Source organism: Cygnus atratus, chromosome 3 (assembly GCF_013377495.2).
Source record: "Cygnus atratus isolate AKBS03 ecotype Queensland, Australia chromosome 3, CAtr_DNAZoo_HiC_assembly, whole genome shotgun sequence".
Lineage (NCBI taxonomy): Eukaryota > Metazoa > Chordata > Aves > Anseriformes > Anatidae > Cygnus > Cygnus atratus.
In genome coordinates, this window is record NC_066364.1 from 84356718 (window position 1) to 84372855 (window position 16138).

The following is a 16138-nucleotide window of genomic DNA, read 5'->3' on the forward strand; positions in this document are numbered from 1 at the left end:
TTAAACACACAGCTAACAGAGCAGTGATGGCTACCAGCCTAGCTAACAGAATGAACTGAGGCTGCTTCAAGTCAATTTTTCTTCTGCAGCAGGACCTGCAGGAGGAGTACAGAGATGAATGTTTGTCACATATATACCTCCAAATGTGCTTAAGAAATAAAATTCTCTGACTGCATTGCTTCAGTCACTGATGTTTTCCAAATTCTGAAGATAGCATCCTGAAAAAGTATTTTATTCACTCAGCATCCCAGAGGAGACAATGTAGGAAACACAGCCAGGAGAACCTGCCAACGCTATCAGACAACAACAGAATAGTTTCACGTTAAGCCAACAAGGGGAATGAGAAACAGGTTGGAGTACGGAGGACTATAACTGAAAAGAATTTTAATAGCATATCTCTTTAAAGTAAGGTTTTATATACACGTCATACACATTAAACAATTATATGCTGCAAGGGTTACAGGTAAGATGATTCTTTTTCACAGCTGTTTATAAAACACTCAATGTTCTGGTGACTTGGGTTTCAGACCTAAAGTAAGATAAAGCTCATCTGTATACAGGTGTTTACATATGGTAAACCACAAAAGAACACCCAGTGTTTTGTCATTTCAAATTTTCAAAAGAAAAAATTGATTTTTTCCCCGAACCACAGATGTAACAATCCACTTAAACAAACTTTTCAGTTGATGTTTTATTATGCTGTCATTACCTTGCCTTCCATAAACCCACCACTCCTGATTTATTAGTATCTTAAGACTTCAAGGTTTATAGATCAGATGATAAAACAGATTCAGTGGTCGTACAGACCTGTGTATTTTGGGAATCTGAAGGAACTTTCAAAGCACTGAGCACTAAAATACAAACCACACAAATCATTATTTGGTCTGTTATTTTTTCAAACGTTGTAAATATACAGCAGTGTAATAAGAAGTTCAGTTTAAGTGGCACATCCAAAAGCAGCAGGTCACTATTATGCTCCTGGAGAAGATGCAGATTTTATCCAGTCGGGATACGATTGTGACCAAGTAACTGTAAATCCCACAGTGTCATGCCATATAGAAGAGCTCTAGTTACTTGCTAAGTTTACTTTCCTGTTTGGACCGGAAGTCATCTAGCTAACAATACTTCGATTTTATTTAAATCATTTCTCATCACAGTAATCTTCCAGAAGCAAAGATGATCTTCTAAAAGACAGCAGCTTTCAATTTATAAGTTTATGTTCCTTATACTTTCCAAGACCTCATCGTGGAACCAGCTTTCAGTAAACACATTAGAGTTTTGCAAAGCCTCAAAAAGACGCTTGTAGTCTTCTGGGTATAAATTACCTGTTTCAACATCTGTTGGAATTTCTAGCGCTTTCAGTAATTGGCCACAATTGTCCAAGCTCCATGAACTGAAACAAACAAACAAACAAATCATAATGGAGCATTTCTTCCTGTGAAGAAACGGTATCTGAAGGTCAACTTCATCCTTCCACAGCTTCCGCAAGTTAACAACTTCTCCCTATGACACAAGTTATTTTCAATCCCTACTACAAACAGAAAAACTTCTACTAAGAAGCCATGCAAATTCCAAATAAAGCCCCCACACAGATAATATCAAACCACATAACCCACCTCATTAGAGGGTTAGCTCCCTAGTCACCTCCCCCAGCTGCACAACAATAAACACTCTCGTCCTAGACAACAGATCACCTGCCCCAGCTGTCAGCAACTGACATTACTGCATAAAAGGGGGTCACTCTTCAGTGCCTGGGAAATTAAAGCCAAGGTCATCTTCAGGAAGATGATTCAGTACAGCATGAGGTAGTGTGGCTTAAACCTCCCAGGTATTTTCTTCTATATATAAACAGATCTATAAACTGTCTCCACATTCACATCATTGCTATGAAAACTAGGCCTTTTATAAATGTGCATACGCATTAACTATTTCCCAGACAAGAAAAGGGGATATAAACATACAGAAGATGCACATTAGAAGCCTTCAAGGTTAGCTCTGCTTCCTGGCTGAAAGACTGAGTGTAAACTAGGTACACCACTGAGCTTTAAGAAAGAAATCCATTAAGGCTCTTTGCACGGGATTTTTTTTTGTGTTTCCCATCCCCTTACATCCCCCCACCTCCTTCCTGGAAATTAGCATCCATTAACCCCTACCAACAAATGAGAAGCATGTTAATTATTTTCATCAACAACTTGAAGCCAATACTTCAGAGAGTACAAACACTTCACATTTATGGGAACAGAAATCTAGTGATCACGTTGCAAAGCGAGTAGCTCCAATGTCATATCAAAGGGAATAAATAATTAGAGAGCTGCATAATTGGTAAGTCTAAAGTCTGATTTTTGAATGCAGTAACAGAAAGCCATACGAGGACATCCCCACTCAACCTTCAATAACCTTCAGCTATTTTCATTAGCACTGCTTTGATGCTTCTTATAATCCAAAACTCTTCTGCAGCTTTTTAATTTTTATACCTGCAAAGACGTGGTGACTTTATTGTTATGTCTAAACTGCTCACCTCCATTAGATGTGCAGTAAATGTCTGTAATTCCAAAGTCTACGTACTTGTCTACCTTCCTGCCAAACCTCAAGTTTTTATCCTCTATGAATAAAGGCTGGGTACCCAAAATACTGTACTTGGGCTGGAAAAATGAGAACTTATTTTCTACACATAGATAATTTAAAAAGATGCTGAATTTCATCTAAAATAAATACTGCTTTGAGAAAGTATTTCAGCATTTTCCCTATATTTCTTTAGAAAATGTGTAAGAACCCGTAATTCTTCCATACTTACTTTAATCTATCAGTAAGTCTAGACTTGCGTTTAGCAAGACACTGCTTCACCATGAAAATGAAGGTAGCTGAATTTGTGGGCTTCAAGCCTCCTGAAAATAGATCTCGCTGGGGAGTCAGTCGTACCAAACATAAATGATCATTTGGCAGCCACTGCAAGAAAAACAAAACAAGTCATTGAAAATTAATCATTTTTAAAACAGTGCCCGTCTTTTTCTAAGAGAAAGCATTTCAACTGGGCCAGCAGTAACATTTCTTAAAGAGTTTTAGAAGATAACAAGATAATGACATTGGAAGCAGAAGCTATAAAATTTTGTTCTGTAACTGTTGTGGTTTAGCCCGGCTGGCAGCCAAACACCACACAGCCGTTCGCTCACCCTCCCCCCTCCCTCTCCGGGATGGGGGAGAGAAACGGGAAAGTGAAGCCTGTGAGTTGAGATAAAGACAGTTTATTAAGACAGGAAAATAACAACAACAACAACAACAACAACAACAATAATAATAATAATAGTATTAATAGTAATAATGTGTACGGAATAAGTGATGCACAATGCAATTGCTCACCACCCGTTGACCGATGCCCAGCCTACCCCCGAGCAGCCGGCCCCCCCACCCCGGCTAGCCACCCCTATATATTGTTCAGCATGACGTCAGATGGTATGGAATACCCCTTTGGCCAGTTTGGGTCAGCTGTCCTGGGTCTGTCCCCTCCCAGCTCCTGCTGCACCCAAAGCCTGCTCGCTAGCAGGACAGAGCGAGAAGCTGAAAAGTCCTTGGCTTGGTGTAAGCATTGCTCTACAACAATTAAAACATCAGCGTGTTATCAGCGCTCTTCTCATCCTAATCCAAAACATAGCGCCCTACCAGCTACTAGGAGGAAAATTAACTCTGTCCTACCTGAAACCAGGACAGTAACTAAGATAGCTTTACCTTTTTTCTTCTTTTTTTTAAAACACGAAAGGAAATAGGAAATCAAGCAGATACACTATGACAATTTTAATTTTTTAAGATTGTATTTTCTTAGTTGAAATAGACAATACAGGCTTCGAGATCCACACTTTTCAGCGCTTAACTAGCACACAATGTACGCCGGACGTGAACAACCACTTTGATCAAAACCAGCAGCATAATGATTGTGCTAGTGATCGTGGTAACAGCTTTTGTATTCAAGCAGATAGATGTGACCCTGACATTAATTTTAAATAAGATTTTACCTGTTCACATGCCCTCGTGATATTCATTTACTGTATTTTTCCCATCATATACACACTAGTTTATCTCAGTTTCTAAGATCGCAGCAATCCTTCACCCTCTTCACCTTCTACATGCTGCCCATGAGTTTTAACTAGAACACTTCTTAAAAAAATGCACTATTCACAGCCAAAAGATATATGTGTGAACACTGTCATAAAGTTATTTTTATTCTTCAATTAAGGGGCTTAGCTGCATCTCTGAAAGGAGAAAATGATCTCCTTACCGTGCTCTTTGAAACTGCCAGTCCCTTGTTTTTCGAATTAGTTACAAAGGATGACCAGGGTTCCTATGAGAGGAAGAAAACACATTACAGAAACAAAGTGCTTTGTTAGAATTTGGAAAAACATTTATCATCAATCCTATCAAATTCGAAGCATACTCCATTCTAAACTTTGTTTTAAAACCATGTAAATACATTAGAAATATATATATAAAAAAATCAAGTAAAATACACACAAAGGCAAGACTGAAAATGCTATTTAGCCATGTTCCTGACAAAGTATCTGAGTAGCACTGCTAAAATTATTTATAATCAAATAGCTTGCATATATTACCATGCATAACTGGGACTGCTTGTTGGTTTCAAATTCAAAATTTGAACCAGAGCTAAAAACTGGAAAGAAACACCTAACCATAAGATCTGCTGTACTGAGTCTGAATAGAAGTCTCACCAGCTCAACAACTTGACTCCAGAAGCAGCTACAAGCAGATGCAAGGCAGACAGTGCATGACCAGCCCATGCCTATATAATTGTTCCTTGAGCACCATCGTATTCTTCAACTCCACCATATTTAGAAATGTCCTCTCTATACCTCATGTTACAAGCCATTTGGAGGACAACAGACAATGAAACTTATGATTTTAGATCAGCATAGCATTTAAACTATGAAAGAAGCTCCTAGAAAAAACAGGGCACAAACAAAAAAAAAAATCTTAAAAGAGTAAAGCAAGTGAAAGTTCATGAACAATTTCAAAAAACGTTTTTAAACTAAACCATAGCACATTTGACAAGGTAAGACAATTCTTGACTAGCGGGAGAAGCAGGCTTGCTTTGCAAGTAGAAGCACCAAAACTGAAAAAGTATTTCTACTGAACATTGCTCAGGAAGGTGAAAGCACGCATGATGTCAAAACGCAGAGGACATGAAGAGCAGACTGTGACAGATTGGAAGAGCAGCCTGAGTCTCACAGAACACCTAGCAAGACAGAAAAGACTTGTCTATACCCAAAAGTTTTCAGTAGTGCTCCACTAATTTAAATGTCAAATTATCTTCCAATTTGATTACAATAGCAAAAACAGTATAAACCCTTTTCTATAAGCACATTTATAGCATGAGACCATGTCAGTTGGTACAGCAAACTTACCATATGCAGTAGCTGAATTTCACATCCTACTTGGCAAAGCACAGAAAGCGCTTGATAAGCCCTCGATTCCCCGGGCTTTGCTGTTAATACCTAACAAAATGGCAAAGCAGAAACATTTTTGTTGAAAAAAACAAGACTGCTTCTTTATCTAAGAAAAATCCTTACAATCTTAACAAGGGTTAAGAAATTCATAGTTAAGTCTGAAATTCCAAGACTAAGTTACGTTACACCCCCAGTTTCTGTGATTTTAGTATGCTTGTTAGAAATTGCAATTAGAAGACTTTATGGCAATCTAAGTATTGATTTGCAGCGATTATTTGGATAACTGAACTGAGTAGGAATTTCCAGCTTATACTTTCAGGCCCCTTTTAAGGCAGAGAAGAGTTTCACACAGAAGAGAAAGAGTGATCATATTTTGTTTTAAAACTGTAATGTGGGCAGAGTTCATAGCTTGAGTTCTTCCCCAATGATAAGAGAATATTCCCAGTAAGACACACAGAGTAAGCCAACCATCTCCCTGAACATTAAGCAGCTTGCAGTCATCCTCCTGATGTTACAATATTACAGATTAGACAAATCAGTGCAAGAAAACAAAACAAAAAAAGAAAACCCCCACAGTTATGTGCAAACAGGGCAAAGAAGTCACAAAATGAAGACAACTTTTCACAGATTTAGAGAGCTTTGACATAAGATAAAAAAAAAAAAAGGAACCAACAGTGCCCCTTAAAAAAAGGTCCCGATTACTTTTACTTCGGTACACAACACTCATTTAAGAGGATTCACAATAAACACAGAAAAGTTAATTAAAAAATACCCTGGCTGCACTAAAATGACTAGGCTGCCCTCTCTTTGTTCAAACGTCTAGCCAGTAAAAATACAACAAGCAGATGTTCCAGTGGTTGGTATCCAGCCTATCATTTTGCCAGAGAACATACTTAGACTTTAATTTTTTCCAGTAGGGTGACAGAACACAGCTTGTGTTGGCGCACCTGGAAGTCTTTCCTTACCTCGAGTAACTCAAGGTCAGTGCCTTTACGAATCTCAGTTTCAAAAAAGAAAAGGTAGCCTTGAACTAAAAGTACAGTTCTAAAAGTTTGAGACAGCACAAATAAGGAGCACGTAATCTAGAAAGCTACTCTGCCCCTCAGCATACAGAGCTTTAATAAAAAGGTGCGTAATTTACTCATATTTTGTCTCAATTTTTTTCAGAACTGCATGCAAAGTTTGCTCAAGTGGACAAGTGCATAGAACTGAGCATGCGATTTAGTAATTGAATACTCTTCAAGAGAACTTGTCAATCCCCTCTTCACTGACCCACAATTAGGAACCGATTTTGTTGCAAAAGCATGTTACAGAATTTAAGCACCTCGGAAGTTATAAGATTTTAAAATTCCATCCGAAAAAAAAAAAATCACTAGCAAAAAGACTATCTATGCAATATAACTGTTTGGCTGTACTGTGAAGCACTACTTATTCTCTACTACCTTCAAAATCTCTTGCACATACCTTGTACTCTTTTTCACTTATAAAGATGTTGAGCTCTACTCTTCCATATCTGAATATGGAACTGCCTTCATACAGGATAAAAAGTAGCCTCCAAAGTGTGTTCCTTTCCTTTTTTTGTGGCAAGATTCCAAAAATTTTCACAGGTACATCTGTTTCAATAGTGTGCAAAAGTAACTTTAAAATTTTGCAACATGTACTGGAAAATCTCATTAATGCTAACGTGTAGTTTACAAACAAACAAGAAAAAAAAGCTCATTTTATTCAAGAATGAATAAAATTCAAGCTTTATTCAAAGCTAAGCCTTGTTTGCATTAGGCTAAGCCTTTATTACAATAAGCTAATAGCTGAGATTTCATATTGCCATTTTTTGGAGCTATTACGAACCTACCTAAATAAAGCTGAAATTTAGGAAACGATCAAGTATTACCCATGAATCCAATACATATATTAAGATACAGCATACACCTCAAGTCCCAAAGATTTTTCCAAACTGCCCACGCAGCCTTCAAAAGTATTTGTAAGGTGTGTAATCTTATATACATACCTGCTCTCCAAGGAACTGCTGCTATACCCATGGCTTCAAAAAGCTGGTCAGAACACACAGCAGGCGGTTTCACTGTTCCAGTGACCAAAGGATCCAGTCTGAAGAAGTCACCATAAATTACCTTTAATTGTCCATCCAGGCTGTTCTCTAAGGACTGAACCAAAGTAAGTTTCAGTTGAAGAATGCAGTAAACTGCCCTACGAAACACTCAACTGAGATCAGAAATTGTTCAAGCACTACAGAAAATCATCATCCAGTCAGAAAGAGTCAGATCTCAGAGCTGTGTCTTATAACTGACAGAAAAAATAACTTCCTTTATTATGCAAGACACTTCCGTGCTGCTCGGTTGGAGCTTTAAACCCCTCCCCAAACTAGCAGTATGTTCTGCAGTGTTGTGAAAAAAATAATAAATATATATATATATTAAACTGAGCAAACCACTACATTTAGTAATTTACAACTGAAATTTTTCGTATATGCAGAGAATGAGAGACTTATGCACAAAACGCGCCTTTCACACACATTTTAAAAGAGGCTGGAGTCTGAAGCTCCTAATCTCTACTTTACTATAACACCTTCCTTCTAGTGCAACTTCTAAGGCTCTGTCTGACAACCTCTGAAAGCATGCAATGCCACGGTGAACACAAGAGGTAACACCTGTCGGTCTTAATACTGCCAGCCAGCCACAAGACAATACGTTAACTAATACCATGAGACAATCAGAATAACCAAGACTATCTTCACAGGTTTTTGGAAGCTACATACAGACATCCTGCCCAAACATACACAACTACAATGACTCTGCTTAATATTAGCCTCAAAAATGCATATATGAAACTATGAACTTGAATTTGCACGTACTCAAGATGTCAAATTAATTGGTTATAAAATACTCAGACTGTTGCTGACTGTTCAGTGTAAAACCAAACAATAGTTACTATTATTAAGCATTATTTCAGACGTTGCACGTAACAATGACTGGCTAATTCCTTTTTGATCCCACAGTTATTACGTGTTCCATAATTAATGTCTCATTTTCCTCTTAATTAAATTTTAGAAACATGCTACCAAACCAAAAGTGTACCTGTAAGTTTGGAAGGAAAACTGAGTGACTTTCTAGAGCTACCACTCTAACACCTGCATTGAGTAGAGTCCGGGTCAAGATTCCAGGCCCTGTAAAGAGGGGAAAAAAAAAATACATATTTTTTAAAAGCAATTTTCCTTGAGTGATTTTTCCAGTGCAACAGTTGGGGTATAGCACTTTCAATAAGGGGATAACTCATGTTACTTATTGCAAAAGAACAGTTCAGAACCAGACTTACACAGCCTCTCTTGGATTACTCAGTGAATTACACTAAGCACAGTGTTACAGTTTGATGCAGAGGACCATTAGATGTATTTGAAATACTTCTCCTGCTTTTTCTTCTGCCAAATGAAATATACTTTGGAACCTTACCCACATTATCACTATGGATAAAATATCCTCCCTGGAGCCTGTACGTAACTGCACAGAGTAACTTTGTAAAAGGGCCTGCAATCTCTAGGCCTGTTGTTATTGGCAGAGATAGAGTTTGCCTTCAAAACCCAATACCAAAACTTCAATCTCTACTTACCCCACGGCAAAATTTTTCCTTAACGCCACTGACTCAAGTTGCAAGGGCACGCACTCACACGCTTCCCCCAGAGCTCTGTATTTCTGGTCCCGAAACCCCATTTCAACGTGCCCACAAACGGCGCCGGGTTCCCCGCTGCCGCCCCCGGCACAGCGCAGTCACGGCCCGGGAGGGCAGCAGGGTGACAGCCAGCAGCCGGGGCAGCGCCCGGCCCGGATCCCGCCGCCGCAGCCGCCGCAGCAGGACCCGGGCGGGGAGAAGCAGGGCCCCGCTCCCCTCCCGCGGCCCCGGCAGAGCCGGGGGCCCCCCGCCGCCGGCGGCCCCGCCGACCCCGCAAGGTCACCGGGGCGGGGCGGGGCGGGCCGGGAGCCGACTTACCGGGGCCGCACTCCAGCACGACGGGCTGGGGGCCGCGCGCCGCCCGCAGGCAGCGCTGCACGGTGCGGGCCAGCCGCGGGCAGGCGATGAAGCGGCGGAGGGGCCCGCCGGCCCGCCGCGCCTCCTGCACCAGCCGCTCCGCCTCGGCCGCCTCCGGCACCCGCAGGCCCGGGCTCGGCCACTGCCCCGCGACCCGCCGCGCCGTCGCCCAGCCCGGCGGCGGCAGCATCGGGCAGCCCGGCGGCCGCAGGCAGCCCAGCAGCGGCCGCAGCCCCGCCGCCAGGAGCCGGCCGCAGCCGCGGGGGCCCGGCGGGGCCCGTGCCGGCCGCATGGCGCCCCGCCGCTCCCCGGCGCCGGCCGCGCGGTCTCCTTGGCAACGGGGAGCGTCACTTCCGCCTCGGCACGGCGCCTCTCTAGCGCTCTTCCGCTCTATGGTTGGCGGCGCTGTCGGAGGTCTCTCTTGCCGCCGGTGCCTCTCTATGGTGCCAGCCCCGCAGCGGCGCGGCGCCCAGCGGACGGAGCCCCCCGCCCGGTACCCGCCGCGTACCCGCGCCGCGCCGCGCCGTGCCCGCGCCATGCCGGCCCGCAGCTCCCCGCCGCCCTCGGCGGGCGCCTGAGCCGCAGCGGAGCCCAGGTGAGTGCCGGGGCTCCTTCCCGGCGGCAGGAGGCGGCAGGAGGCGGCAGGAGGCGGCAGGAGGCGTCCTCCCGCTGCCCTCCGCTCCCCCGCCGGCGCCGGGGGCTGCCCCTGCCCCTGCCGCCGCCGTTACCGCCGCGGTGCGCCCCGTTCCCCCGGCGCCGCCCGCCCGTTCCCCGGCGCCTCCGTAGCGGGGGCTGGCTGGGAGCCGGCCCCGAGGCGGGCTCGGGCTGCGACCCGGCGGAGAGCGGGACGGGAGCCCGAAATGGGGGGACCCCGCGGGGCTCCCGCAGGAGCTGCGGGCGATCCGGTACCCGCGGGGGGGGGGGGGGGGGTGCTGCAAAGCGGTGGCCGCCTGGTCCTGTGGCAGGTCCTCACCTCCTTACGTCTCCCAAAGGAGAGATTACCGCATGGCTGCCCCCCAAACATCACGCTGTTTTGTGCGACGTATCGCTGCTACACAGAACTTGGGCACGAAACTGTGCCTTTTCTGCTTGTTTGATGTATCTGCGTGTGGCCCGAATAGGGGCCGGGCTTCGTTTAGCAGCCCCTTGTTGAATGCAGCAGTTCCTCGCATCTGCAGTTTATTTTTGAGTGCTCCGTGGTGTGTGTATCTTTTGCACCGCGCACTGCTTAATGGTTTTCTCCGTGCCTTTAGGGAGATGGGCAGGATGATGGGATAGACCTCAATCCATTTTTAAACTGGACTTCGTGTTTTTAATAGCTTTTTTTTTCCTCTCTTACTAATTAGTCTGTTAATTCGGTAATTTGTAGGTCTTTCAGAACATCAAAAGGAACTCGGTTTTCTTAGGCAAAGTGTTCGGTAATGCCCTAATTCAGCATCCCTTACTGAAGTTTGTGCTATGGCCACGGAAAGCTTAGGTGTAGTTACTGTATTATCAGTTTGTGTTCCATAAATTGTAAGGATAAGTAAAGAATTTTGGAAAATTTTGTTCTATTGAACTGACCAACCCTTTATACTCGGCTCTGGTGAGGCCGCACCTTGAGTGCTGTGTCCAGTGTCGGGCCCCTCACTACCAGATGGACATTGAGGTGCTGGAGCATGGGCAGAGCAGAATGACCATGCTGGTGAAGGGACTGGCAAACCAGGCTTGTGAAGGGCAGCGGAGGGAACCAGGGCTGTTCAGTCTGGAGAGGAGGAGGCTGAGGGGGGGCCTTGTTGTGCTCTACAGCTGCCTGAAAGGAGCTTGCAGCGAGGAGGGGGTTGGTCCCTTTTATCTCAAGTGACAAGTGATGAGACACAAGGAAAGGGTCTCAAGTTGTGCCAGGGGAGGTTTAGGTTGGATATCAGGAAGAATTTCTTCACCAAAAAGGTGGTCAAGCATCGGAAGAAGCTGCCCAGGGAGGTGGTGGAGTGGCCATCCCTGGAGGTGTTTAAGAGACAAGTGGATGCGGTGCTTAGGGACGCGGTTTGGCGACAAAACTTGGTAGTGTTGGGTGGGGACTGGTCTTGATGATCTTGGAGGTCTTCCCCAGCCTGAATGATTCTGTGATTCTAAAGCACTCAGGATTTTAGGGTCATCAGTGCATGGGCTATTCAGAGTAACTGAGATTATTCTGAAGAACGCTTGCTAAGTAAGACCCAGAGCTATGCCCTGACACTCTTCATACACTAGCAATGATGCGTGTTTTTTATTTGTATTTTCATATTATATTTTTTTTACTTTAGCATAGGACTTGCCTACATTGAACTATAGATCGCTATAGGATACATTTATGGTTCTCTAATTTTTTTATTTTTCTTTCCCCGTAATGAAGGAGCCTACCCTATATTCATATCCTGGATTTTGCACGCATAAAGGACTACCTCTTTCTGACCTGGTTGTTATCCTTGTTGACACCTTAGGAAAATGGTAAGTTCTGTGCATTTTTTTGTTGAGAAATTACAATGCAGAAAATTGTTTAATCCAGGAATGTTTATTTTTATTGTTTAATTGCTTAATTCCAGGGACATTGGAACAGTCAACTTGGGGCTATTTATAAGTTAACAGCTGATCACATGTCATATATTTTCTAATCCGGCTATTATCACAAACAAATATTTGAATTTACAGTCTTACCTTGTATAGCCATGTCTTTGCAATTTAAGTTCCTTGTTGGGTGCTCTGAAATTGTTGTTTCCTCCTAATCACTGTTTTTTGAAACAGAGAAGGAATCAGAAGGATTCCAGCCTATGCTTAAACCAAAAGAGCTCATTGCTTGTATGAGTCAAGAAGATCAGTAAAGGGATGCTTTTCTTCTCAATGGTTCTAAATATCTTTTGCATTTACTTTCATTTTGTTCCATGGAAAGCTTATTTTTTAAATTAATTTTGAAGAGTTAGTCTTGTAGTATTATTATGCTGTGTATTATCCACTTAGTAAATATTAACAAGCAGTTCTGAAGGGGAAAATTGTCACAGTGTATACATCTTGATCTCAATTTTTCAAACTGTATGTCTGTACTTCATTTTCTGTACAAGTTCAATAGAATTTCTGTCTTGCACATAAACAAAAGGTGTGTGAACAGAAATTTTCAAGATCTTAATTTTTCTTGTCCTGGTAGGGATACTTGTCATTAGATGTTCCTCTTTGGCTCAGAATACAGATTAAGTTTGCTAGCATTGTTTCAGAAACTCTTTATCTTTCTATTTTATTCACCATATCATATTTGCATTTCCAATTGCATCATTGGAAAATTTGATCTTAAAATCTACTGTCAATGTTGATTGTTCCTTATTTAAATTATGCATATATTGAAAAGCTCACCTGTTACCAAACAATGCCTCTGGTGCAAATTTTAAAGAAAGGCCTGCAATAGCACTGATGTTCAGAAAATAAGGTGGAAGAATCCCTTACATGTGTTATCTACGATAGTATGAAAAGAAAGTAACTTGCTGTATGGTTGAATTGACAGAAACCATTCTGTGCCTTGCTGAGATGCAGAATGTCACAGAGTTACTGTTTTCACTTGAGTTTTATTCAGCATATTTCATTAATCGTGTTGTAATACTATGGGTGGTGACCAAGGAAAATAGTAGAAGAGCGATAAGAGTTTTCTTCAAAAGCTCTAAGTGTTTGCACTCAGAAGGTGGCAAAATATGATCAAAAGTTTGGAAGTAGTCCCTAGGAAGATTTATTTTTTTTAATCATTGGGTAGACTCATTGTTTCGTACTGTTCCCCTGTTACACTGTCCCTCTATTGCAAGCCCATATAAGCACACAATAAAAGTCCCAAGGGCTAAAGTAGCATTTAATCCTGAGCCACAATCTGGTTTGAGTTGCAGAAAAGTTGGAAGCCATTGGTTTTATTGGAAATCTTTCTACTAAATGAAAATCGTTCCTTATAATGAAGTCAGTAATTTTGCATTTAAACCCACTATGCTCTATAAACCTTATTTCTATTTTATATGTAATCTGTTGACGGTGAAAAATGGCTAGGCTCTTGGATGTGGGGGATTTGTTTTTTGTATTTTTTGGTGTTTGGCTAAACTTTTAGTAGTAAGGAAAGCAGGAGTCCAAGCAAGGTTCCTTGGAAGCCTGCCTGCTCCATATGACGGTGTAGCTTCCAGCCTAGTATTAGCAACCTGATTAATTGGAAATTATTGTCCTTTAAAAATGGCCTAGATCAAATGTGCAGATCACTGGAGAGTGCCAGTTAAGTGAAGCTATTAAATGATTTGTTCTTTGAGATCATTTCTGAGCACTAGGTGTATGGTCATGTATGTGACCATAAGCTTATTTGAAAAAACTTTGTTAAACCACTCTTCCTTTGCACTCTTTTCTGTTGTAATAACATTCTATTTAATACTAAACTTTTTCCATACCAGGTGCAGTTTGACTTTCCAGCCTATCAAACAGCGCAGCAAAGTTTACAGCTGACAACAGAGCCATTCAGCACAAAAATAAACATTTTAAATGAGCTGGTGGCTTGAATTCTGGCCCTACAGATGTTAATAGCAGTGTCCACATCTTATTTTGCCTTATAATGAACATTAAGCAGCAATATTTTTTAACATTTTCAGAGGAGAAGCAAGGGTTCTGTGGTGTGAAGACTGTTGCATAAGCTGTGTATTGTAAAGCGTTTTGGCAGGGGTACAACCTTCTCACTCTGTGCTATATCTGTCTGCGTATACAGAGAAACTCAGTCCCTAGGGCTATCAATCTGGCATCTTTCAGCAGCAGTAAATGTACTGCAAATATTTTTTTTGTGCACATGCAAAAAAAAAAAGTGCTATTAAAACCTTTGTAGACAGCAGTAAAACGTTCCAATAAGCTTGTCTTCTGTTTACTTCTCTCAGAATTCCTCTTCATTGAGTTTTGATACATACACATCAGCACATTCTGCACCCTCTCAGATTCACTCACCCCTGTTTGTGTGTGTATGTTTTCATAAGTCTGCATTGCCAGAGTATTCAAAATAGTCTTGCTCAAGGGTTTGTCATGCTAACAATTTTTTAAATCTTTTTTTTTTTAACTTATTTATCTTCTTATTGTTTAACTGTGATGTCTTTGAAAATGCATTGCTAACTTACAAGGGGAGTGTAGAGGATGAATGATGTTATTGTCAAATATTTCTGTATGCAAACTTTGTTGGGTTACGCATTTGATTTTGTTAGGAATAGAGTTGCTTAGGAACATGAAGTTTTTTCTACGGTTGTTCCAATAAGCTGCTCCCTCTCTCCAAACTGAATGGCTAATGTGTGACCTTATAATCTGAGCTTTAACACTGCTTTTCTCTGTCTGTGGAATAGGTTTAGTGGTTTGTTTGTGTGTTTTTTGTTTTTGTTTTTAAATATTACACTACAGGGCAAATTGAGATTAATTCAAAATAACTTTGGGATTACAAACGAGTAACTGAATAATCCGGATATTTATCTTTGCAATATCAGCATCTGTTAGGAAGATTTTTAGGCTCACTTGAGGAATATGTCATTGAAACAATATTGAAATTCATAGTGTACATTTTGGGGGGTTCTTTCCTAATGATTGAAACACAGAATTTTAGAATCATATGCTTTCAGTCTTGAAATGAGGGCATGATGGTCCATCATTTTAGACCAACATTCAGCTGTAAGGGCATCACAGTTCTGGTGTTTGTTTGTTAACTGTGTTTCAGTCACTTACATCAAAATAAAGGTATTGGAGAGCACCTGTCCTGCAACTGACAAGTTTGTAAGTTGTTCCGTAATATTTTGCCATCTTTTTTCATTCACGTATTTGTAAAAGAAAGTGACATTCACAGTGCAAAGTTTACACATTTGATCCCAGCAAGATTTTATTACTGCTGGCGTATAAAATTACCCTTAACCCATTGTTGTGGCGGTTGCTTAGTTTCATATCTGGATTTCCGTTTACTCAAGAGTGACTATTAAAAATCTTTTAGCGCTGAAACGTGACATCATTAGTACAAGGATGAAATAGCAATCATGCAGTGCCTCTGTAAATTGTAACTCTCTTCCTGTCATGGTACCTTATAAACTATCTGGGTTTGTTTTTTAAATGAAACAAGTTTTTGTCTTCTTACAAAACTGATGCTATGTTTTATTAATATTTATGTTATTTGGGACTTTCTAATGGATATATGCTTTTTTAATGGAAACTACTGCATAAAACAGTCTCGATAACTAGTATTTTCTGAAAAAGTGATTTAAAACAAATTAAATTTCTGGCTGTTGACAGATTGATGTATTACAAACTTGCATTCAAATTCTAATAGAAAAGCTGAAAACTATGTGCTTCAGAAAATCTCTCCAAGATCTATTAATCAAAAGCATGTGCAAATTATTAGAGATGGCTCATATAGCCAGCATCTATTTACACAATTAGAGCTGAATTGAGTTAACTTAATAACTTCCCCTTGGAAAGGGGAGAACCCAAGCAGCCATCAAGGCTAAATTCACCACTGAGCTAGGTGGTTGCAGCTTCGTTAATTTCAATCAAGTTATACCCGCAAGTAATTTTGGGGGGCTGTGATCTATGTAACGTATGCTTCAAGTTAATACGTGGTCAAGTTCTCACGTGTGCATTTAAGGGCAAGAAACTTGAATGTT

The 16138-nt window shown here is 41.4% G+C and overlaps 1 protein-coding gene across 1 annotated transcript; it reads right to left on the minus strand.

Moving 5' to 3' along the window:
• Positions 1–367: 367 nt before the first annotated feature.
• TFB2M (transcription factor B2, mitochondrial) lies at positions 368–9783 on the minus strand. Its single transcript, XM_035564771.2, has 8 exons — positions 9453–9783; positions 8546–8634; positions 7462–7615; positions 6918–7066; positions 5412–5501; positions 4271–4333; positions 2795–2946; positions 368–1393 (listed from the first exon to the last, which is right to left on the minus strand). The coding sequence occupies exons 1-8, from the start codon at positions 9781–9783 to the stop codon at positions 1207–1209; spliced, it is 1215 nt and encodes a 404-aa protein (XP_035420664.1). The 3' UTR covers positions 368–1206.
• Between the last annotated feature and the right edge of the window lie 6355 nt (positions 9784–16138).

What these genes read in the sequence shown, in the direction of transcription:
- TFB2M (XM_035564771.2), bottom strand. Translation starts at nt 9,783, where the DNA reads ATGCGGCCGGCACGGGCCCCGCCGGGCCCCCGCGGCTGCGGCCGGCTC. An exon ending in TTTTCCTTCCAAACTTACAG is followed by an intron (nt 7,616 to 8,545) that starts GTACACTTTTGG and finishes ACTTTGGTTCAG; the next exon opens with TCCTTAGAGAACAGCCTGGA. An exon ending in AGCAGTTCCTTGGAGAGCAG is followed by an intron (nt 7,067 to 7,461) that starts GTATGTATATAA and finishes CTATTGAAACAG; the next exon opens with ATGTACCTGTGAAAATTTTT.